This window comes from Melozone crissalis, unplaced genomic scaffold, assembly GCF_028551555.1.
Source record: "Melozone crissalis strain CALT ecotype California unplaced genomic scaffold, PUWL_Pcris_2 ptg000063l_1, whole genome shotgun sequence".
In the NCBI taxonomy this organism is placed as follows: domain Eukaryota; kingdom Metazoa; phylum Chordata; class Aves; order Passeriformes; family Passerellidae; genus Melozone; species Melozone crissalis.
Window position 1 is genome coordinate 7063603 of NW_026535841.1, and position 23027 is coordinate 7086629.

The following is a 23027-nucleotide window of genomic DNA, read 5'->3' on the forward strand; positions in this document are numbered from 1 at the left end:
GTAACAGCTTCCCCTAACTCTTACTCATGTAACTACATAAAGCTCTAATCATCCCCAGTAAGGATGTGCATGTGATTGCTGGACATTCCTGCTCAACTGCTCACCCTCACCTCACCTCCTGCTGTAGTTCCCATTCTGACAGCTGAGGGACACCAAGGAAGTATGGAAGACCTAAAACCTGCAAGACCACTGATGTCTGAGCTGCAATCAGGCTTTCATCTACAGTGACATTTACTCCCTACACAAAAATCTATTTCTGTATGTTTGTGATGAGGATTGAATCATCTATCAAATGAGTTATCACTACCATGTGAGGGGCACTTCTGAATCCAATGAGCAAACTGAGGCTCTTCATCACTGAATAGCTGAATCAAGTCACAATATTTAGCCCTACCTTTTGAAAACAAATCTAAAAAGTCACTTACAGCTTGCAAATATTCCTGAGTGCTTCTTAAGTGCACACGTCCAACCAAAGCCAACTTATGAAAACCATCCAGCTCAGTCATGCCTATTGCACAACAGATAGTAATTCTTAATAAGACAAGTCAGACTATGCAAACAGAAAGTGGTTTTGTCTTGAAAATGATGGAAATCAATCTACATCCTTTATGCTTAATTCAGGCTATTTTAGCTTGTCAGTGCTGCACCAGGAAGTGCAGTACTTCCACACTGAGAGCATGCCATGCACACCAGTTTTCTCACAGTAGCTGCCTGTGCTCAAGAGGCTGGATCAGTTACTGAACAGGCAGCAGAACTTTGTGTCTGTGCATCAAAGGCTCCAATCTTGGAACCCGAGATCTTGCTTAAGCAACAGTTTTCCCCATAGACAAGCAAAGATTTTTGCTAGTGAGAAAAAAACTCAGAGGCACAAAGAGACAAAAGCAATGACTAAGTGAAGGAAAAGTTTAATTTTAGATCAGGAACACTTTGTACACTGGATTCCAGTAGTACTGCTTCCAGTCTGTCTACCAGTATATTTGGTCTTTTACTGCACTTCCATTGTAAACTGCAATTCCCTTGGAAGAGCTCAATCTGGTAAATAATTCATAATTCACTGTTCCAACAGAAATGCTGGAGTTAAGAACCTGATTAAATCACATTAGCTTAAGTAGTATGCACGAGTAACTCGGTGCAGCAGGACTTGGCATAGTTTGCACTGCTGCAGCTGGGCAGTCACCAGACAGATAAAAACTGAGTCCTTGTCTTATTCCCCTCCCTTGCTATGGAACCTAAAACTCCAATATCCTCTGGGGAAAAAATGAGCAAGATGAAAGCTCTTAATAAATTTGTGAAGACTCGTAGTGACAGAGTTCATATCTAAAAATAACTGTTCAATTGCATCAAATGGAGCTAAACAAACAGACTGAATTCCTTCTACCACATCAAGACCTGCATATCTTTTTTTCACTGCAACCATTCTCTATCCTTCAGCTCACACACGACTTGAACACACAAGCTGTAACAACTTCAGATTTAACGTGCCCTGTGACTGGCAGTCACTCCCCCTGCACAGGCTTGGAGCTACTACAGTTAGAAGGATGATCAATGTAAGACAAAATGAGCTGCACAAAGAATGTAAACAGTCTGCCTGAGCCCCAGCACTCCTCCAATTCTACATGGACCAGGATCCCTGTTTCACTTCACACTGCCATTTATCCACTTCCAGCAAGAGAGAGTGGGAGAGAAGCATTCAGGATTTAGCACTGCAGCTTATGTTTAGCTCCTCTGGAGAGCACTTTCTGCACGGTTCAGTTCTGCTGTTAGTAAAGTACATACAGCTACCTCGGGAAGACACTGAACTTAAGGGAAATAATGTTTCATCAGCAACAGGCTGAACTTGGAATTAATTATAGCACTAACTGATATTCTAATCACTTACAGCTGTATTAATTAAAAAGGCTACAGGTAGAAACAGTACACAGATTGAATTAAGGCACAGAAAGATTTTACAACTCGGAATCACTAGAACACACAACAATTACATGGAATTTTAACTTTTTTGGCTTTATCATAAAGCAGCACAGTAGATTTATCATATTAATTTTAAATATGATAATTTAACCATAGTCAAGACAATTACTTGAAAGGAATGTGAGGGGGGGGAGAGAGACTAATCTGATAAGGCTAAATATGTGTGACAGTGTAGTATTATGAAAAGAAGGCTTAATGTTTTCACAAATTCTCTACCAGACAACAAGCACCATGTAACATTAATTCATGACTTTTGATTCTAGTTTACAACATCCAGCGAGTTAGAGCTGATATAACTGTACTGCAGATATCCAGCCAGAGCAAACACAGGAGTCCCTACAAGATTTTCCCTCCCTATTTATCCCACCATGTAGGGACAACTGCAGAAGCAGCATGAGGAGGCTCCTGCATGCCTCCTCCCAGCTCCCCGATTTCAGTCTGACTTCAGCAGAGCACTGCTTTAGGGCTTCTGCACTCAGCCTGGGGGAGAAGGAATATACAGCAAAGAGTGAATGCTGAAGAAGTTTGCTCCTACATGTTAGCAATGGACACCCCAGGGTTCTCCCTGCTCCTCCATGCAGCTTTCATGCTGAGAAAAAGTAACTCAAGCACAGGTTTAGCCTTTTCAATAAGATCAAATTGCTTAAGGGCAAAAATAGAGCATGACTTCAGTACAAAACCCTTGAAAAGCAGGTGGGCAGGCCCTTCACCCAAACCTGAGGTAGCACAATGCTGATATTGGCAGTGCTGCAAGACACACAACACTGGTAATCACAGAAACAGTCACTTAACATGCAAAGCAGCACAGGACACCTCCTGCATATTAAGTGGGATGTCCTCACACTGCTATTGTATAGATCAAACACAATCAGCAGGATTGGTTATGCTTGCCAGTTTTAAATGGCAAGAACTATATGCTCTCCAAAAAAGAGTCTGACAACAAAATCACTTTGATCCCAAGTTTCTCACTCAGACAGCTGTTCTGCAGCTCTTATGAACCTATTTGAGATTACTATAATCACTGCTATAGTGGACACTGGCAGGGAAGGGGTGGCAGAACTCCTCACCATGTTAAACTCTCCTAACCCATGAAAACTCAGAGGACACAGGTTTGTCTCTTCCCTTGGACAGAGATATTAGATATTTCTGGAATTCACTCTAATTACTGGATTTTTTCCAGCTAGAGCTCCTTCTAGGGTCATCAGGGCACTTCTTCCAGTTAAGCAAAAAATACATACCAAAGGGAGCTGGAAGTGGCCATAACCATTTCCCAAGCTGAAATGCCCAGAGTGGCACGCAGTCCACACTGGGGGATGATACCTAGTTCGTATTTTGAAATGGATGCCTGATTTGACAGAAAGGGGCGGTACAGCGACAGAAGGATGACTTGCCAAGTCCACTTCCTGTTCTCTCATTCATTTAGCAAATTCCTTTAATTCCTGCCTCAAACTGCACGTTCAGAGACTGCTGTTCTCTCACTCCATTTACCACCCTCCCGCACCACCAGGTCACAAGGAAACACATAAACCGGTTTGTCTGTGCTGCATCCATTAGCTATGGATCTTTTCCAATGCTGGCGTTACGGTTTTCACAGGATATTAAGAACAGAACCATGTCATTCTGGGGGAGGATTTTTTTAATATTGTTATGTTTGGAAGGAGGGACAGCGGCTGTGTAGCTTCCAAGTCCAAATGGTTTCTTGCACCTCATCTCACCAATTTCCTCACAGCTGCACAAAAAGAGGTTCCCAGGAACCTTCGCGATCCAGAGGTTGATGGTCGTTTAGGTGAAAGAGAAAAACCACAATCCGCCTGCAAGACTGCGGCGTCCACCCAAGCCGAGGCGGGGGAGCGCCCGCGGTGCCCGGGGCGAGCAGCGCGGCTCCGGCGCGGCGCCGCCCCCTCCCCGGAGCGGGAGGTCCCTCAGGCGACGAGTGACTCTGCACAAATCGCGGCCGCTCCGCACGCCGCGGGGACGCAGCTCCGGGGATGGAAGGATGGACGGACGGACGGATGGATGGATGAGCAGAAGCGGCAGCTCAGAGTCCGCACCGGGGGCGGGCTCGGCCCCGCACGCCTTCCCGCGGCGCGCAGCGGGACGGCGGCCGCGCTCCGCAGGGAAGGAAGGAGGGGACGGAGGAGATCCCCCCGCGGCCTGGCCCCCTCTCCCCGCCCTCAGCGCTCCCCCGGCTCGCCTAGGCCGCGGCCCCCCCTCTCCTAAAGACGGGGTGAGGCAGAAGAGGGGGACCCCAACCCCGTGCCTTTTCTGCTGCCCCCTGCGCTCACCTGGAAGTGCTCCTGGAAGCGAATGGGCAGTATCTGGGCCATGGCTGGGGGCGAGCTCCCCGGGGCAGGGGCGCGGGGCAGGGGCGGGCGGTGAAACGGGGCAGCCGCCGGTGCTCCCCTCACAGCGGCGGAGGCGGCGCAGGCGCGGAGCCCTCGCTGGGATGGCGCCTAGCGCGCCCGCCGCTCTCCTCGGCCTCAGTGCGGGGCCGCTCACTCGCCGAAATCACTCCGCACCTCAGCCTGCCAGGGTCTCCTCAAATAGTCCCTCCCTGCCGCGCTTCTTCCTCCGCCCATCGCCGCCGCCTCCCGCCCGCCCTCACCCTCCTGCCTGACTCTGCCCCGCTATCTCTCGCTGCCGCTGAGGGCACGGGCTGGGGACGGGGCTGTGAGGAGCGGGTGGTCCCCGCCGCGGCTACGGCCAGCGGAGAGGGGCGGGAGGGGTTGTCAGAGTGCAGGTATCCCTCCGCTGCTGCTACCACACACGCTCACGTGACGCGGCCCCCTCCCCGGCCCCCTCCGGCGCTGCCTCCGGCCAGCTCTCACCCCGGGCTGGGGCTCCTTCTGACCCATCCGCACCCCGATCCCCGGGGGGCTGCCCCCTCACCCACCCATCCCCCGGGGCTCCTCCTGGGCCCTCCTCACCACGATCGCCCGGAGCTGCCCCCTGACCCACCCGATCCCCCGGGGCTCTTCCCGACCTACCCTCACACCGGCCCCTGGTGTCCCTCCCGGCCCACCCTCACACCCGCCCTCAGGGCTTCTCCCTTCCTTTCCCCGCAGCCGCGCGGCGGTGCCGGGGCGATGCTCCCCTCAGCGCCCCGGGACTCCCGCCGGAGGTGAGGAATAAGACGGGGAACACCCAGGACCTGCCTGGTTGGCACTGGAAGCCGGGAGCCGCCTGCCTGGCACCTGCCATAGTGGCTGGCTCTCCCAAAGCACTTCTCCTCTTTGGCAGCCCCAGAACCCCAAAGGCACTGGGTTCTGACTGGGTCAGATGGTTGCTCTTGGCCCACCACCCACCGACTTATCCTAGCACCATGTGTGCTTTGCTCCCTGCAGTCATGCCCAAAGGTAGGTGAGGGGGTTTATGGCCAGTTACCAGCCGTGAAAACCACCCAACTGTTCTACCCTGTTGAATTTTTAAATAGAAGTAGGGCTCCTTCCCCAAGAGTTCACGTTGTGAGTTGGAAGCTCTTCAATAACCGAGAAGTGAAGTGTCCAACATGTAAGAGATTCATCAACATTTTTTTTTTACTCTGCCTCCTAGTCAGCCCATTAGCATTAGATGAAGGAGGTGAAGTTAATGTTAGTGCTATTATACTTCTCCTAAATTACAGTAATCCTTTGAGGTGGAAACAGCTGCAGTGGTACTGGCTCCAGCACTTTTATCCAGAGCATTGTATTGTTCACATTTTCCCAGAGAGCTCAGCTCTGGGAAGCACAAGATTATAGGAGGATCTCTAATATAAAACTGAACAAAGGACCCCTGAAGACTCAAAACCAGAGGCAGGTTAAAACAATTTCATATACATTACAATTTAAAACCTCATTATTTTCACTTAACCTCATTCATTTTTAATACATGGGAATTACCAAAACTGGGTTAAGTTTCCAAAGGGATAATAGGCATGGCTTGCTGAGACACCTGGCTTCTTACTGGCACACACAGTCACAGGCTGCAGCCATGGGGATCCCTTGGTGAAGAATGGTCTGCAGTGGGTCTGAGGAAACACAGAACAGCCCATTGAACAGCTGGATAGGAATGAGATGCTGCTAAAGCCCCATCCCTGCAGAAATCTGGGATCTCTAGCTCTCCCCAGAGGACTCAGGACTGGGGTTATACATCACGGTCTGGTCTCGAAAGAAGGAAGAAAAATTTGAGGTAAAGTGTAGACAACCTCTATGTAGTCCAAAGGGGTTTGAGTAGCATCTGCTCTGTAGGTTTGTGAGTTGCAGTTTAATTTTGGTGGGTTATGAGTTTCTAAATGAGGGCAAGTGAGCAGTGCTGCAGAGACAGACTACCAGTGGGGCATCAGGATATATCTCCCATTTTGGTACAGTGAGTGTGTCTGTCAGCTTCCCTCCCTCACATTCACTTTATGGAAGCTCCTATTTTTGCTAATTTATATCTATTTCTTAAAAAAACCCAAAAAATCAAACCACATATTTTCATCATTTATTGCACAAATTAAGTAGCACCTCTTAAGTAATGTACATAGTTATAAGAGATATATTTTTATATCATTAATATTTTAAAGAAAATTATTACAAAGAAGCAACATATTTTTCTCTGAAATATTTTTATTAGATGCACAAAAGTCACTGTGTACTGTGTGCAGTCTTAGTCTGGCACTAGGCTGCTGCCATGAGCTGTAAAGATCACTGGCTAAGGAAACTGAGGCTCTTTTAAAGTATAATTAAAATTAAAGGTCTGTTATATTTCTTCACTCCAATTTTAATAATATAATCTTTCATGCCCACTCCCAGCTGGCCAAATCCTAATTACAACATCCCATAATTTCTGTAGTAAAAAAAGTATCTCACTTTATGTAAAAGTGCTTTGCCACACTTCTGTCTGCTGATGTCTTTCTCATTTGTACCTTCTTTGCACTGCTGTGTTTAAATATCTGTCCTTGGTAGGACCTGGCTTTGCTGATCCCAAGGGTTGGATTCTTTGCAAGTGTGATTGGCTCTGAAGAGTGAGCTGGTTTGGACATTTTGGCACAAATCAAAACATAGGAAAAGTATTTTGCCATATTTTCTCCACTCTGCAGCCTGCTGAGCTTCCACAGCTAAAGAAACTGACCTCTGTACTGTCAGCTGTGTGCATGGATGTTTTAACTGAGCCTTTTAACCTTGTGTTCTATATTTAGTTTGGGATCTCTCAATGAGAAGGCACTACTGGCCTTATTTAAGGTATTTTTCCTACAGTCCATAGTCTGTTAAAAGGGAATGTAAAAGGTCTCTAGTGGTTTGCTGTGTTGGTGCCCCTGTGATTAGCTGTTTGCTACTCCCCTGCTCCTTTACACAAGGCAGAGCCACAGCACTCAGCAGCTGAGAAGGGTGTAATCCCTAGCAATCCTTTAACAATGCAAATGGAAAAGCTCCTGGTAAATGTTTCTCTACTTTTTTCAGAAGTTGCTCTCATCCAAATATTTGGGTTTCTGGCTCATCCTATGGATGGCAGCCTGATGCTCTTTTTCCAGTGTTTGAGAAGAGCTACATTCTTGTCTTGGAGGGGCTGTTATTTACATGGAAAAATGTTGTATGTATGTTCCCAGTCTCCTTCCCACAGAATCAGCCAAGGAAGTCTCACTGAAAAAGCAATGTGCATTTCTCTTAAATGTTTCTCTCAGGTTCTTGCTCAACAACATCCGTTCAAATCACTGCTTAACTACACAAGTGTTCAATTTCCAAATGTTTGGCCACTTTCCTGTTTTGATTCAAGAAGGTAAAAAAAGTCACTGGCACATCTTCTGGAGAAGCATCCACTACAGGAGCCCTGCATGAGTGGGAACACCCAAACACTTGGAGTGTTCCTCAGATTGGAGCTCCAAGAAACAAGGGATCTGTGGGTTGGACTTGCACATCCTTGTGCATGATCACTGCAAACTGCTGGAGAGCTGCTGCATGTGGCAAAGCACTGAACACAGGATGCTGATCCACATCTGTGCTCAGCTGGTGAGTGCTGCCTGGCACTGTCAGAGCATCAATGTTTTGCCTAACAGATAAATGCAAACCTTGGGAATGCTGGGTCAGCACAAAGATGTTTTGGTGCAGCAGTGGTAGCGTGTCACAACAACTCATAAAGTTCTGATTTGGTCTCTCGTGGAGAACATTTGCATTCCATGCATCTCAAGGCTCTCACTGACTGCCCTGTTTGCTTGAGAATCCAGTTTGAAATTGTACTCCTTGTTTTTCAAACCACACCCTCGCTCCTTGGACTCCTTTCCAGCTGTCTCCTGGAGACGGCAGAGCCTGCCCCTTTCCTTCCCTCTGTCTCCTCTCTCCTTCCAGCAAACTCTTGCTGCTGAGTCAAGAACTGTCTTCTATCACTGCCTCCCTTCCAGAACTGACTCCTTGTACATGTCCCACAGTCCTTCATTTTACTGCAAAGCTCCATTCAAATCATGCTCTTTTGGCCTGGAATTCAATTATCCTTTTCCATCTGTTCTTACTGAATGCATAACTCTGGATCATACAAAGCACTCTGAGGCTCTGGATGAGTTTCTTTGGTGGTTTTTGTAAGTCATTGTGCGAGCTCCTGAGAGCAAGCTGGTAAAAATTGTGATGTTTTTGAAGTGGTTATTTGAAATGTAAAGATTATGTTGAGAGTTGTTTAATATGTAATTATTTAATGTCTAATTCATTCTTTGACAAGAGAATGGTGTCATACATGCTTAGCATTTCAAGACAGTCCTGTTTTGGAGGATTTTACTCTTGATGTATCACTTTATGAATTTACTTCAGTATGTGAGACTCCATCCTGTATTCCCTGCACATGAAAGCTCTGCTGGAGATTGTCATCTCCATCTCTCCATTATCTCCATCAGCAGAATCTGATAGCATTTATGTCAGAATGAACAGGAGTGTCTAAAGCAGTGCAGGCTGGAGGTCTTTAGTTTCCCCACAGAGGGAATGGTGATACACAATTTACCTGCAATGTGCAAACAAAATGCTTCTCTTGCCTTCCAGGAGCATTTCCATTTGCAGGAGCCATTTCTGTTCATGAACAGAGCACCAACATTGATGCTCTCTGTGCATTTGTAGAGTGGTTTGCTCCTCCCTGGACACTGTTGTTCTTCAGGTTTTGCAGCACAGGTGCTGAATTCCTTGCATGGCAGTTTCTTAGCTGAAATTGCAACTCCTCCAGCCCAGCCTTGTAAAACCAGGGGTGCAGTGGTCCGTGATGCAAAGCTGGATAAAAGGCAGGGGAGTCAACATCTGTCTTCAAAATCCTGACAGATGCATCAGGGCTGCACCCTACATCAACCTTTTAAAAGCTGAATTCCCCCAGAGTTTTTTCTCTGGCAGCTCATTCATCAAGCAGGTAGAGAGTGAATGTGTTCTTTGGAAGTATGAGCAATGGCAAGAGGTGAGGTGGCCCATACAAATCCAGTGTGCATCTCTTGCTAATTTCACTAGGTTTGGAACAACAGAAACCAAGCTATGTTTGTATATAGACCAAGTAAAATTTTAGCCTAAAGGATCTGATCCTTAATTAACATTTAGGAGCAGTCAGTGTGCATAAACGGGGGATGAGAAGGGGCTGAAAAGGACCTGGAGGGATCTTCTGGTTATCACAAGTGTCCTACAGCCAGGCCAGTATTGTCCAATTGCAGATTAATAGGGTGTTTGAGAAATGCTGAATTTATTGGCTCTTAGGGCCTTTCAGTTATTTCCTTTGAAATAGACCCTTGAGAGGGAAAACAGTGTTCATTTTCTTAACATTATTATATTATCCAGGAAAGAGAATGAAGCCAAGAAAAGCAGAAACTGAGTTACATTTGAGAATGTACTGGTAAACCATAGGGATGGTAAACAGACCTTTTATCTAAAGGGTATTTACAATATATTTCCCATTCTCCTACTCCTGGAAAGAAGTACTTTATAAATTCATCATCTGTGAATTTCCCCCATTCTCAGAAGGAAGATGTCTTTATGAGTATGCTTTTGCTATGTTTGCCTGTATCCTTTCCCCCAGTTAACAGTCAGTTTGGAGACCATTGGCCAAATCCAACCATATGAGATACAGAGGAATGAGCTCAAAGATACCAGATTTCAGCAAGTTTCATGAAAACAGGCAGCCAGAATGGAGACACTTTTATTTAGAAGGAATGGCTGAAGTGGGAATTCAGCTTTTATTTGCAAATTTATGAAGCAGTTGGTGCAAATCATGAAAAAAAAAATCTTTGACCAAGGACAGTACCTTCTTGAATTAGTTTTATTGTTCATGAAATATTTTTGTTCCCTTTCCTTATGCCCAAATTCCTGCTTTTATATTAATCTGTACCTTTGCATTAACTTTAAATATAGGTTCAAAAATCCTCTCCCAAAACCACCATTATTTTCTGAGCTGTGTTCTCCCCTTCAAAAACAGGTTTTTGTTAGACCATGTAATGCTGTTTTATGTAACACAAAGGCTTTTTTTCTATCAGCTTATAGGACTTCAGGATGCTGAAGATAAAAGTCACTCATTTTTTTATTCACTCCTGGCTTTCTCTGTCTGGAGCAGTTTATGGAACAGGTTTTAATGGACATTCTCTGCATTTCTTGCTTCTTAATGACATGTACAACCTGAATGTAACAAACTGGCTTTTCTGGAACTTCAGTCTTAACTAGAACATTCAAGATACAAACACAACACAAAGATATTTCCCAGAGAGGTTGGAAAATCACACATTTACTACCTTTTAGATTATTGACAGCAAACAAGATGGCTGAGCTGGAATAAAATGTAGGCAAGCACAGGCTTACAAGCTGGAAGTCCTCATAATGAAATGTCTAGCTAAAAAAAAATCCTACTAGTGCTCAGTGCCTAAAAGGCAGGAGCAATACATAAGCACTTTGCAGCCCTGTCACTAGCATGAATTTAGATGACACAAGATGAAGGCAGCCGTGCCCCTTTCTGCCAGAGCTTTCACTGTAACTGATGCTACTTGTGAGAGGGATGTTGAAAAAAGAGAGAAAACCTGTGCAGAGGCCTTAACAAGCACCATAGGGAATTTACAATGCTGTCTTTTTAGAGTATAATTAATATTTTTAGAAAGATCTTCCTGAATTTAAAGGGTATTTGGTACTTTCTACTTCTCTAAAGGCCCGAGGGATGCCCTGAAACATAAAAACTTACATCATATTTTTGGCAAACTGTGCTGTTCCAGATATGTAGTGTATCTTAAGCTAGCACAAAAAATGAAAGGGGAAGCATATAAAGTGCTAGCTAAATCATTTATTAAGCCTTTTGTTGTCATGTTTCTTTGCAGATTTTTGGTCCTTATAATGGAAAAAATGTGATCTAATTAGGTACTAATTTCAAAAAGAATATACAAAGGTTCTTATGGAGTAGCTTTTAGTTGCCTCCTCCTTTCTGTACCAAGCCATACTGCATCCAGGAAGCAAAGGGATGTTTGTACCCCCAGTGCCAGAATTTTCCCTCTTTCATCTTAGCTCTCCACAAGTCATTTGCTCCAACTCAACCAGAGTCCAGTGCTCAAAATTCTGGATGGAGTAAGGCTGGAGCTACAACACACCAAAAGTGAGTAACCTTTGTGTGTTTCTACCCATATAATGAAGACTGAAACATGTTAATAATAAGCAGCTCTTCTTCTGTTTCTTTGGTCATGCTGGAAGAGACAAACTAAAGAATTGAAAGAAACAAGTTTAGTGTTAAAAAACAAGCACTGTCACGGGCCCCAAAGATCTTTAAATATGTGCATATTTCTCTTCTAGCTCAGAATGTGGCTGAGACAGCACATGATATGTTGCCTGATGCAAGAACTATGTTCAGTTAATGCATATTGCCAAGTCTGTGTCTGCAAACAGGGGCTTGATCTGCTATGTCTGGGCTGTGACTGGTCTTACTCATTCACAAAGACAGCAAAATAGCAGAATACATAGTGGAATACAGGAAACAAGCTTTTTGATCAATTACTCTCGAACAAGGGTAGTCAAATCTAGGCCATAGGATTAAAACACAGCCTGAATCCACTCTCATTTGTGACATAAACATTTTGGAATGGTTTGTCCTGTCCCAGTCCACCCACTCATGTCAAAAAATGATGTGGTTGGATGTGCTGATGATGCCAAGGTCATGGTCAGCTGTGGGCAAGGTTTGGTTAGGCAGGGCTTTCTGAGGTCCTGCCTAAGCAGAGACCTGTGTGTTAGACCTTTTCACAAGTGTGTTACCTCCTCAGCTGCTGGGTTACAAAACAAGGCAGCCTCTATTTCACTGCTGATCTCAGATAGCACTTCCTCTGTCATCTCCATTCATAGTTACATATGACATGCAGAATTATTTTCAGCTCTACTTGGCTTGCATGTAATCCAACTTTGCAGCTCCCCTCTGGACTCTGTAGATACAGCAGCAGGAAGAAGCCACCTTTTGTCCCTTTGGGCCAGGAGGACATGCCAAACATCAATGTGGATGTGTTCCTGAAGACCAAACTGCTTTCTGTTCGTCTGCGCACAGACTTCATAATCCATCTGTTTTCTGTAAAATGCAGTTATTTACAGCAAAGTTCACTTCACAGTACAGTAGCTGCTGTTTATGTTGCTATTTCTGATGAGGCTCAATATTGTCTATTTTTCATTCTATCTCAATGCTGCCTTTAATTGCCTCTTTCCAGCAGATTTATGTATTATCCCTCCCGGCTGTTCACACACAGACTTCCCCTTACTTGGCAACCTTCCAGTCATTCCATACTACAGAGGTACTAAAACAGCAGAGCAGTTGATGAGAGTTAAAATAAAACTGCTTTATGTGGTACTACAGGGCCTGCAGCTGACTGAGCAATTGGGCAACAGAGCCTCCGAGACTCAGCACAAGTTCTCTTCCTTCTCTTGATTTCTCATTTTGTACTTTTGGGCAGGTACAAAAAAAAAGGTGGGAGAGGCTTAACAAATGTATCTTGAAATGTTATCTAATGCCTTTATTTATCACTACTCCAGGGAAGAGTATGTTGGAATTAATGATTCTCTCAAATAACAAACGAAAATTGTTCTCACAGGAATCAGCTTCATAACCCTGACACTTGAGACACGTGGGGAAGCACAGACATTCCCTGGAGAGCTCCTGGGGTCATCAGCACAGCCAGGCTGACTCAGCAGTGCACCTGCATGTGCCCAACTGCAAAGATACAAGGAAGCTTCATGGTTTTAATGTGGTGCTCAACACAAATACACACCTATTTCCTAAATAAGTACATTCCTAATTTAAGGCTCCGGTGTCTTGCTGTTTAATGCACCCAGACCCCACTGCTCTGTGATTCCCAGTAGCTGCTGGTGTCCAGTAACACAAGGAAAGCAGCAGTGTGGGGCTGTGTCCCACAGAAGAGCTGCTTTGGTTGTGCTCTTCACTCTGCCTCACTTGGGCACAGGTGAAGCCCTCAGGCCCTGGCAGGCTGCCACTGTAAACCCAGAACAGCTGGCTTGAGTGGAGAGGAAGGCCTCAATATTGCATTTCAAACACTGATTAGTAAAGCAGGTGATTGAAAAAAAAGGTGTTTGTTTAGCTTATGGGGATTGGAAAAGAAAACAGCTCCAGGAATCCAAAGCTGGAAATGCTACAGCAGTTGGGTACATGGGATTCCTCTGAACGAGCTTCCCTCCCTCCACCTTTGGCTGCAAGGATGAAAGTCTCTCAGACAAGTGCTCAACAAGCAGCTGAAATCCAGCTCAACAGAAAGCCATTCAAAAGGGTCAAGAGCAAGGATTCATGCAGTAAAATAAATACCTGGAGATGGAAAAATCTTTCTCTGTTTTTCCTCCCACATGTTTTGAAATTATTGTGCCAGGAAATTATTAAATCACACAAGTTTCAGTAATGAATGTATTGCTTGGATGGCATGGAAAATTACTGAGGGATATGGCTTAAGGAAAATAACTTTCCAAAGTCAGTGACAAAAGATCAGAGAGATGAGCAGGACCACAGCTTATATGGACTTCTGAAAATTGAACTGTATGGTACTGAATTAGTACTGGTAAAATTAAAGTTGACTGCAAAAAATTCAGAAGCCAAGTTCCTCCCTTCACATATGAGTAAGAACCTACCTGAAGGTCAAGACATTCACAAGTTTTCTACCATCACCAAGTTTGGGACCACACAAATACCACAAGTTTTCAAAAAGGTTTGTATCTTTTTTTGCCTTACTCCTGTTTCACCTGTCCCATGTTCACACATACATCCACTTACTGATATTCCTGATAATACCAAATACTGTTGCAAGGTTACTTTTTAAGCAACATCTGGAATTATTTTATCATCACAAATAAATTCTTTTGCAAAAATAAATGCTTGTTTACATTCCTCTCTCAGGATCTAAGAGAGTCTACTCAAGAATAACATAGAAATGTCATACCCTCTTTTATTCTCAGAAAACAAAACCCACCAGCTGCAAAATTATGTCCATGCTGGTACAAATTTAACAGAGTAGGTCCTGTGTTTTAATAGATATTAAGGGGGAATAGCATCAATGAAATTGCAATAAAAAGTTTGGGAAATAAATGCAAGAACTCTTCATGAACAATAAGCACCTTTATTGACTGTCTTGCCATTCAACACTCATTCCATTCAATCTCTTCAACCGCTGAACTACAGTCCAGTTTAGCATTTAAATAAAAGATAATGCAATTTGACTGGTACAAAAAGTGTTATACCTGGGTGGCAGAGAATTAAAGTTCTAGTTAAAAAAGCCATAGACACAAATAATCACTACCTGTGATTTGAAAATTAAGTCCTATGTGTTTCAAAGTAAAAATTAACACATATCCTCCACACAAAATTAACACATCTTCCATATGATGTTATGCTTGTAAAAATGCCTACAAAAATGTTTGTTTAGAAGGCAGACTGGTTGGAAAGTATTTTCTATTTCACCATTTAAGAAATGACATCACTTCACAAGGACTACAAGGCAGCAAAATATTTCAGGTGAATTTCACACATTAGAAGAACCCCTGACATCATCATGTCCCAATGATTTTGGTAGGGCCCATACAGCTCAGCACAGCAAAAAAAAAATCTGTGTAGTACAGTCTAAAATTCAACTACATATCATTTGTTACAAGATTTAATTCAATGCTCAGGAAATTTAAAAATCAAATACACCTAGGAGTCCAGTAATCAGATACTGGTTATTCCCATTCCTTTTCCTTGCTGCTTTTAGAATTTTATATCTGAGTTATGAAGGGCAATATGCTGCTTCCCAGTGTTTTAGATCTCTTCAAAATTAATTAGCAAACTTTTTGAGAAACTGGAAATTTGCTTTTCATAAAGAATACTTAAAATGTTTTGGTTTTTTTGCCATCTTCTTCTGACCTTATTAAACTTCTACCCAAGCCAATAAAATTTACCAGAGCTATTCTGCGGCAAGAACACCAGCTTATATGCCAACAAGAATATGCAGGCAAAATAATTTATTTTATCAAAAATTAGCACATGAGTGCAAATAAAACTTCTTCTGAAAGTCCTGGACTCCATACAGTTTAAGTTTTTCAACAGTATCCAAGAAGAAATAAAAGTCCATCTGAGAAAACAGTAAGAAAAGCCACTGAAGTAAATCCCTCACTATACATGCAAAATGGCATTTCCTGGAAAAGCAAAAATCATGTGGTTATTTTCCTTTAAACTTCTTTTTCCTGTAGGATGGAAAATATTCCAAGAGATAAAAAACATCATCACTATTATAAAATAGTGGTGTCTCCTCATGTCAGTTGGACTTAAGTTTGTTATCAGCAAAAATCAATATGAAAGCAGAGACAAGCAATTCAGTTTGTAGCAGAAATTCTTTTATATCCATGCACCATTTTTTCCTCCTGCAAAAGAAACCCAATGTGGGAAATGATCCTTTAAAACAAGGCCATTAAAACCAAACCAAAATAATCAACAGAGCAGGAAAACCTAAGGAAAGGCAGGCATACATTACTGAGCAGTGGATGGGGTTGTTAGGAGGAGTTACACCTCTGTATAGACTCCACATGGCTGAGATCCTGGGTTTCTACTCTGCTGGGATCAGGGCATTCTCAAAGCACAAACAGGGATTTATTTTTTATTTCCCTTCCCTGCCTGTGTTTTTAAAGGCATCAAAGATATCCAGGATGCATTGGTTATTTCATAAGGCCAGTACAACTAACATTTGCTCAAAAACTTGAGTTAATTCTGTGAAGTAACTTAGACTAAAAATGGAATAGCTTACATGGGAAAGGCAGCACAGCTCACCCTTAAATCAAAGATTTTTGCTTGCATTCAAGCTCCAGACTTCTCACGACACATAACACAACCAGATCCTCCAGTGACATTTTTCCTTCATGTGCCATAACTTAGTCAAGAAAGTCTCACTCAGTGTCCACCCTTGTTATCAGAGCAAACACTGAGTTGTGACCCAGTTGCTTACAGGTGAAGGCAGATTTCACACTAAAAGGAGTGTTAATTAAACAAATAAGAAACTAAACCAGGTATAATCAAAATTTTGATCTTCCTTCACTGAGGTACTTAACATTTGAACACTAGCAACTATATAATAACAAAATAAATGTATCAGCTATCTTGAGACATCAAGTTATATAATTAATAAATATTCTAACAGAGTAAGATAATTAATCATGGTATAAACCCAAACAGTAAAATGATATATTAATATTAATAGGGTATTTATAATTATTTATGTGCATAAATGATACAAACTGAAAAATTAAAAAGCAATTAAAGGTACTCAATTGCTCTTGAAGTTTTATGACCCTCCAAAAGAGATGTTTTGTGGGGGGGACTGAAATAAATGCCATCAGTAACAAAGTGAACAGAGGCTCACCTTAAATCTAATTCACAACTCAACCCTGCCTGTATGCCAGCAATAGTACTTTTTTCCAAAATACTATGTCCAATAAGTGTAGCTTTTAGTGACTTATCTTTCTATGAGTGAACTTTCTGGAGACACAGTAAAACAAGAAAGGCTCAGTTTCTCTTTTCCCCTTAACAACTGGATGCACCCTGTGGCAAGTGAGCTCAAGGAAACACATCCCTTGAAAAAGGAATGAGTGGGGTGTGAATGTGACATCTGTGAGGGGGACAAGCTTGACAGCCCTGAACACCAAAATCTTTCTTTAATTCATAAGGCAATGTGGCACTAGTTCAAAAGAAGTAACAATGTCTTACTGGCCACACACTGTCACCTGTGATGTTCCAATACTGACACAGGTCCCTTGGCCTCTCCAAACAGGAGTTCCTTGCTTGTTTTCAAGGCAGACAGCAAGTTCTCACTGTCATGTCTTCAGGCTGGAGCAGAATTGTGATTTTGTTCTACAGTGACCCTTACAAAAGAACAAAACAAAGTGAAAGCCCAAATTCTATGTGGAAGACTCAAAAAATGGTTTTGGGTTTTTCTTCATTTGCAGGAATTATTCACACCTGCTGAGCCAATGCAGATGCACGTGAACCATAGTGGAGTTTCTTAACAATCACATTAATTAGCAAAGCCCAGCATCTGCTCCAGCTGTAATCACATCTGAAATAAATGCTAAAGAAAAGTGTTCTACAATCTGCTTGTGCTATCAGATCAACTCTCCATTTCTGAAATGGAAGCTGATTTTTCAAATAACCACCTAAATGAATAAGGCGAGGAACAGCAGAAAATTAAAAACAGATGGTGACCATTTCTGCAAAAGAATCTTTAAGAGCACACACATTTAAGTCCTGATTTTGTTACCCAAACATTTTGGGTCACTGTCAATGAACATTTCTTGCAGACCAGAAGATACCCTTAGAGATCTTTACTGACAAGACTGTAAAAGCAAAAGCATTTAGTTACCCAAACATAAAATCCACCATTTGTGGATGCACCATTTGGGCAAAATCATCTTAGGAAAGGGAACACACACAGGATATTACCATTGCTGCATGACACCCTTGATATTACAACTTCCACAGAACAGGTCATTCCTTAAGCCCCAGAAATGCTGCAGAACAGTCACTTAAAAATATTTTTACAGCTGGAAATCAGCATTTTTTCTCAATTTAACTTATCTGTAGGTAAACGTAATTAGCAACATTTCTTCTGAACAAAGCAGCACATTCTGTTCCCCCTGCCCCCTCCCCAAAACAGAGGCAAAAGTGCAGGTCCTTTTCTCATCACACTCCCAGCCAAGGACACTGCAAGTCCATGGAGTGTGAATCCCTCCACACACACAACTTGGTTACACAACTGAGGGGGCACCCTGACCCAGTGCTGGGGGATTCCACTCCACATGCACTTTTTCCATGTAGACTAAGAGGAAATGTAAAGTATTGTGCTGACTTAAGGCTATGTAATTTTAATGACAACAGAACCAGTAACAGAGCAGAAAAAAAGGAGAAACAGATACTGCCCAAGATGGTTTAAGAGATTGGGTTGAGATGAGGCATTCAGAATGAACCAACACTGAACAAAAGAAATTCTAAAAATCTTTTAAAGCTGTCGGACTTTCCTATCAGTGTTTTTAATGTTGACATCCAGTGTCTCTACTTTCTTTGTGAGTCGATCCAACATATCATCCTGCTCCTCTATCTCAGTCTGCAGGCCGAGAGCAAGGCTCTTCAGGCGACTCAGCCCAGAGGACATCTCATCTGTCAGGGGAGAGAGGGAACATCAGGAATCAAAGTGCTGAAACACAGATTATCTACAGGGACACTATCAGCATTCCTTCTTCTCCAAAAGCCTGGGTTAGAAAACGTTAGACACAATTCCTCAAGTGTGAGTGTTCCTCTGAAATAGAGGAAGCACTGGCATGTTCATAGTTGTACTGTTACCACCAGAAATGGTCACTTCCTCCTTTTTTACATTTTACATTTGGTGTTAAGCAAATGCTTAACACCAGACTGGATCTTTATCATATGACATACCCTCTAATGTAGTTTTTACCTTTTTTACAAAACGTATCTCATCGAAAATTTGGTACATATATTCTCTGCTCAGCATACACAGTATGCTCACTACACCTCAACTGTTTTTCTTTAAACTTCATGCAGAGATGATACCAGTGCACTGAAAATTTAGGCAGTTATTTATCATAGATGGAAAAACTCCCATTAGTGACCAAAAGGTGACAATTTATTTGCATGATTGATTGGTATAAATACTAACTGAAGTCAATAAGTTTTCCACAGCTTGTGAACATAAAATATGGGCTTCCACTAGCTGTTATGACCAACTATTTTTCTTTGATTTATTCCTTTCTGTTTTTTTCCCAACCTCTTCTTTCTAGGTCAGCCACACAGTGACACATGTAAGCAAACAGGCACTTTGTCTACATGCTACAGAACAAAGGAAGGCAAACTCAGCTGAATGGCTTTGAGAAGTAATAAAAAAATTGCAGGAAATCCACAAATATTTAGTGCCTTTCAATTCTTAGCAACGTTTAACAAAACATGTACTTCAAAAGCTGTGCATTGCTTTAAATTGAGTCTAAACTGATGTACCATGTAGATAGTTTTGAAATGCAAGTACAAGCAAATGATTTTTTAAATTATCATCAAATTTTACATGTTAACTAAACAAAAAAGTGTTGGCAATATATCATTTATTAATTCTGTCTGGCTTAGGAGTCAAAAATTCCCAGTTGTAGGACATCAAACAGCTTCAGTTTCCTCACTCACCTAAGTTGGTATCAATCTTCTGGTGGTAAGCTCGCAGTTGTTGGTTCTTTGGGTAGGCATCACTTTGCACTGAAGAAACTAACTCTGCTTTGTTGAAGTCATTGTCTGTTAAAAGTATAGAGTACAGAATATTATATAATGAAAAAAGAGCATGTGAGAAGAGGTTTTGAAGTTTTAGCAAGGCTGTTAATAATTAGTTTGCACACAGCTGCCAGGAAATCACATAACCAGAGTACCAGGAGTAGTCCGAGACCATTGTCTATAGGCCAAGAAGAACACTTAAGCTACAATTATTCTCTTTCGGGCTGCCACCTGGAGCTCTGGCAGGGAGTTGGGAGAGAAAAGCAAACCGAGCCCCAGCGCCCACCCGGGCGGGACCAAGGGCTGCGACCGTGGCCGGAGCCGCTCTGCCCTCTGCTGGACAGAGCTCGGCACTGCACGGACTGGGATGGGACCCGAGCCCCCGAACCCTTCATTCCTTTACTCACACCACCATCATCATCATCATATCCTGCTGCTTTCCCACTCTTACTGTGTGAAATAACCCAGGCTCACTCGGTAAACAAGCAGTTATTTAGTAGGGAAAAGCCCTCACAGAAGTTAACAGATTGAGAGGAGGAGGAATGAGGCCAAACTCCATACACCACCCTCTGAGAATCAAGAAATAGCTTCTGTATGAAGGGTTAGAATCCATATCTGAAATAACAAGGACAACGTATCTGAAAACTGTGACAAATAATGGTTAAAAGGAGAACCTCTGAGCGTGCAAAATTTTGGCAAACTTAGGGAAACCCTGTCTGTACACCCTGTGCATTCTCTGCAAATACAAGCACTGGGTGCTTTTAGTCTCTAGCAAGTCTAACATATTCACTTTGGTGATAAAGATTTTAATGGAAACAATTCCCTACAATTCAAAGCATGAAGGCTGGGATACAATCTCCAGATGTTAAGCAGCAAGGTAAGTCAGCAGCTGGGCAGGCTGAAGGGTCTCTGCCTTCATCACTCTGCACATTTGCCCCACATAGATGACAGGCATTCAGTGTAAAATAAAGTTAACAAACCTGAATTATCTAGCTTCCTTAAATTTGGATGGCTTTCCTGGTATTTTGACTCTTGTTCTTTACTAGACATCATTGCTTCTTTTAACCTAGGAAAAAAAAAAGAAAGCATTACTATTGACCTTGGCATTAAAGAAAAAAGGCAGCTAGACCACCTCAGGAAACAATGGAATTAATTCCCTAGAAGTCAAAGCATGAAGGCTGGGATACAAATTTCCAGGAGATTTGTCAGGAGTTTACAGGAGTTTAAATGAACCACTAGATGTTTTGTTTTCTGATTTTCTGGTGACATTTCAGAGATGCTGTGAGAGACAAGTCCCAAATAAAAAGTTTATGTCACTTACCTGGTGTTAGCATAATATTCAGGGGCTCCATTCTGCTCTGGCTTGCTCTCTGGGGGTTTTGCTTTGAAGTAGTTTACCAAGCCCCCCCAGACACTCTTGATGCTGTTGATGTGCCTTTGACTCGTTTTCAAGTCCTGGTCCATTTTATCCACCATCTGCTCCGTGCGCTTCAGAGCCTCTCCCTGCCGGACGAGCTCCTGGGGGCAGTGACAGAGAGAACGGATTTGACATTGGACATTGACAGAGAAACAGATCACAGAGCCAGGATAAACTGAGACACCAAACAATTAACACTGAACAAAAATAACAGCGTTCCTTCACCTGTGCAGGTTATTTCTGAGGGCAAACAGCTTTTTCCCTTGTTCCCCTTCCTCCAGGGATTTCAATCAACAGTTGCTTGTCAGCCACGGCATTAGGCAGCTGTAAAATCCTCATCCCTGTGACGTGCTGGGTTCTTGGCACCTACCCCAAACAGTCCAGGAGTTTTCTCTACTAGCCTCTTGTCAAGCTGCCATTTTCATCTGTGGCTGACCACCAGGTGGGTGATGTGGTGAAAATGCACAGGTTTATGGCAGGGGAAGGAGCAAGCAGGACAATTCTTAATGAGTGACACCTTAACTGGGAAGGATTGTATTTTCACCTTACTAGGATGTTTCTGATAATTTAGAAATAGAATAACCAAAGGAAATAAACACAAACAGAATTTCTTCAGACTTCAGGAATATTTTAGTTAATTTGAGCAGAGTAGGATTTAGGAATTTTCCTATACAGAACTACATTATTTTCTAATTCAGCAGCACAAGCACTATTCCAAAGTAATCCAAACATTAATGCTGGCAGAAAAGTTGCCTGCAGCTATCACCAGTGCAAAACAAAGAACTTGTGTTCATATTCTTGCTAAAGTCTGGGAAATTTTAGTTGAATATTCTCTTTTTCCCCCCTCTCAATAAAGCACAAACATAGACTTTAAGTTTTACCACAGGCCCTGTGTCAAGACTGAATTCTTGATTCCTCACTTGTGATTTCCTGGGCAAACAAATCACGAGTCTGAAAGTTCACAGAAGTCCCACCAAGAGCTCTCTGAGCATAAGGACTGGCTGCAGCTCGGGGATGCTCTGGGGTTAATACAGTCAACCACATCACCCCAGGAACACCCCATTATAGCAGGTGACACAATGGACAGGAGCTGAGCCGGAGCACAAAGTGCTGAAACAGGGCCTGAGGAATGAAGGAAATGATTAATCAGGGTGAACTGAGGCACATCACAAACAACTAACAGGGAAGGCCCCTCATCTAACCAAAGGAACTGCTAAAAACTTTTTAGTCAGCTAAAAATCAGTAAGAACTGCTGAAAGCAGCTGAAAACACGGCCCAATCCCAGCCTCAGCACTGCCCAAATACACAGACTGTAACCGGGATCTTTCCCTCAAAACCCTGAAAACACAGGGATAGGTTGGCTGGAAAACCCCGACTGAAGAGGGACTTATCAGGAATCTGTCCAGGGAACAGGGAGAACAAGACTCCCCTCCCGGACGGGGAGCGCAGGGCAGCGCCCGGGCCCCGCGGCCGCTCCCGGCCCGACCCGACCCACCTCGGAGGCGGCCACGCCGATGCGCTCGGACTCGTAGAGCAGCGACAGGGAGCGGGTGGTGCTGTCGGCGGTGGCGGCCGTGCGGCGCAGCACCTCCTGCTGCAGGTACCGCTGCCGCTCCGCGCCGCCCGCCCCGCCGGGACCCGCCGGCGCCGCATCCTCCTCCTCGTCCTCCGCGAACGGGTTGTAGTTCCTCGGGAGCGCCGACATGGCGCCGCCGACCGCGAGAGTGTCCGCGGGGAGTCCTCGCCCCTCACGGAACCCCCCGAGCCCCCGCCTCTGGCCGCGGCCGGGCCGCTGCTTCCGCCCACGGCACCGAACGCCGGGCGGAAGCGCTGGGCGCAGCCACGGAGCACCTTCCCCCCCGCGGGGCGGGGTGAGCGCGCCGCAGCGCCGCTGGTGGACAGGCGGCTGCTGGGCGGAACCACTGCGGCG

At 43.7% G+C, this 23027-nt stretch overlaps 2 protein-coding genes across 3 annotated transcripts in view; both read right to left on the bottom strand.

Moving 5' to 3' along the window:
- Window positions 1-4381, bottom strand: part of CLTCL1 (clathrin heavy chain like 1) — a 34605-nt gene extending 30224 nt beyond the window's left edge. Inside the window, exon 1 of one of the 2 annotated variants that reach the window (XM_054289123.1) lies at window positions 4257-4381. In XM_054289123.1, coding sequence (XP_054145098.1) covers window positions 4257-4298 — 42 coding nt within the window. In that variant the 5' untranslated portion in view covers window positions 4299-4381. The remainder of the gene's footprint in view (window positions 1-4256) is intronic. The other variant, XM_054289120.1, reaches the window with a different exon arrangement.
- Window positions 4382-14764: 10383 nt separating this feature from the next.
- SNAP29 (synaptosome associated protein 29) lies at window positions 14765-22935 on the bottom strand. The gene is made up of 5 exons (XM_054288968.1): window positions 22593-22935; window positions 21002-21198; window positions 20661-20746; window positions 19600-19704; window positions 14765-18570 (listed from the first exon to the last, which is right to left on the bottom strand). Exons 1-5 carry the CDS (start codon window positions 22800-22802, stop codon window positions 18413-18415), a joined length of 756 nt encoding a protein of 251 aa, XP_054144943.1. The 5' UTR covers window positions 22803-22935; the 3' UTR covers window positions 14765-18412.
- Window positions 22936-23027: the final 92 nt, after the last annotated feature.

Coding starts and splice junctions, on each gene's coding strand:
- SNAP29 (XM_054288968.1), bottom strand. CDS start 22,802: ATGTCGGCGCTCCCGAGGAACTACAACCCGTTCGCGGAGGACGAGGAG. Junction 21,199..22,592: donor TCGGCGTGGCCGCCTCCGAG/GTGGGTCGGGTC, acceptor CACTGCCCCCAG/GAGCTCGTCCGGCAGGGAGA. Junction 20,747..21,001: donor GAATATTATGCTAACACCAG/GTAAGTGACATA, acceptor TTTTTTTCCTAG/GTTAAAAGAAGCAATGATGT.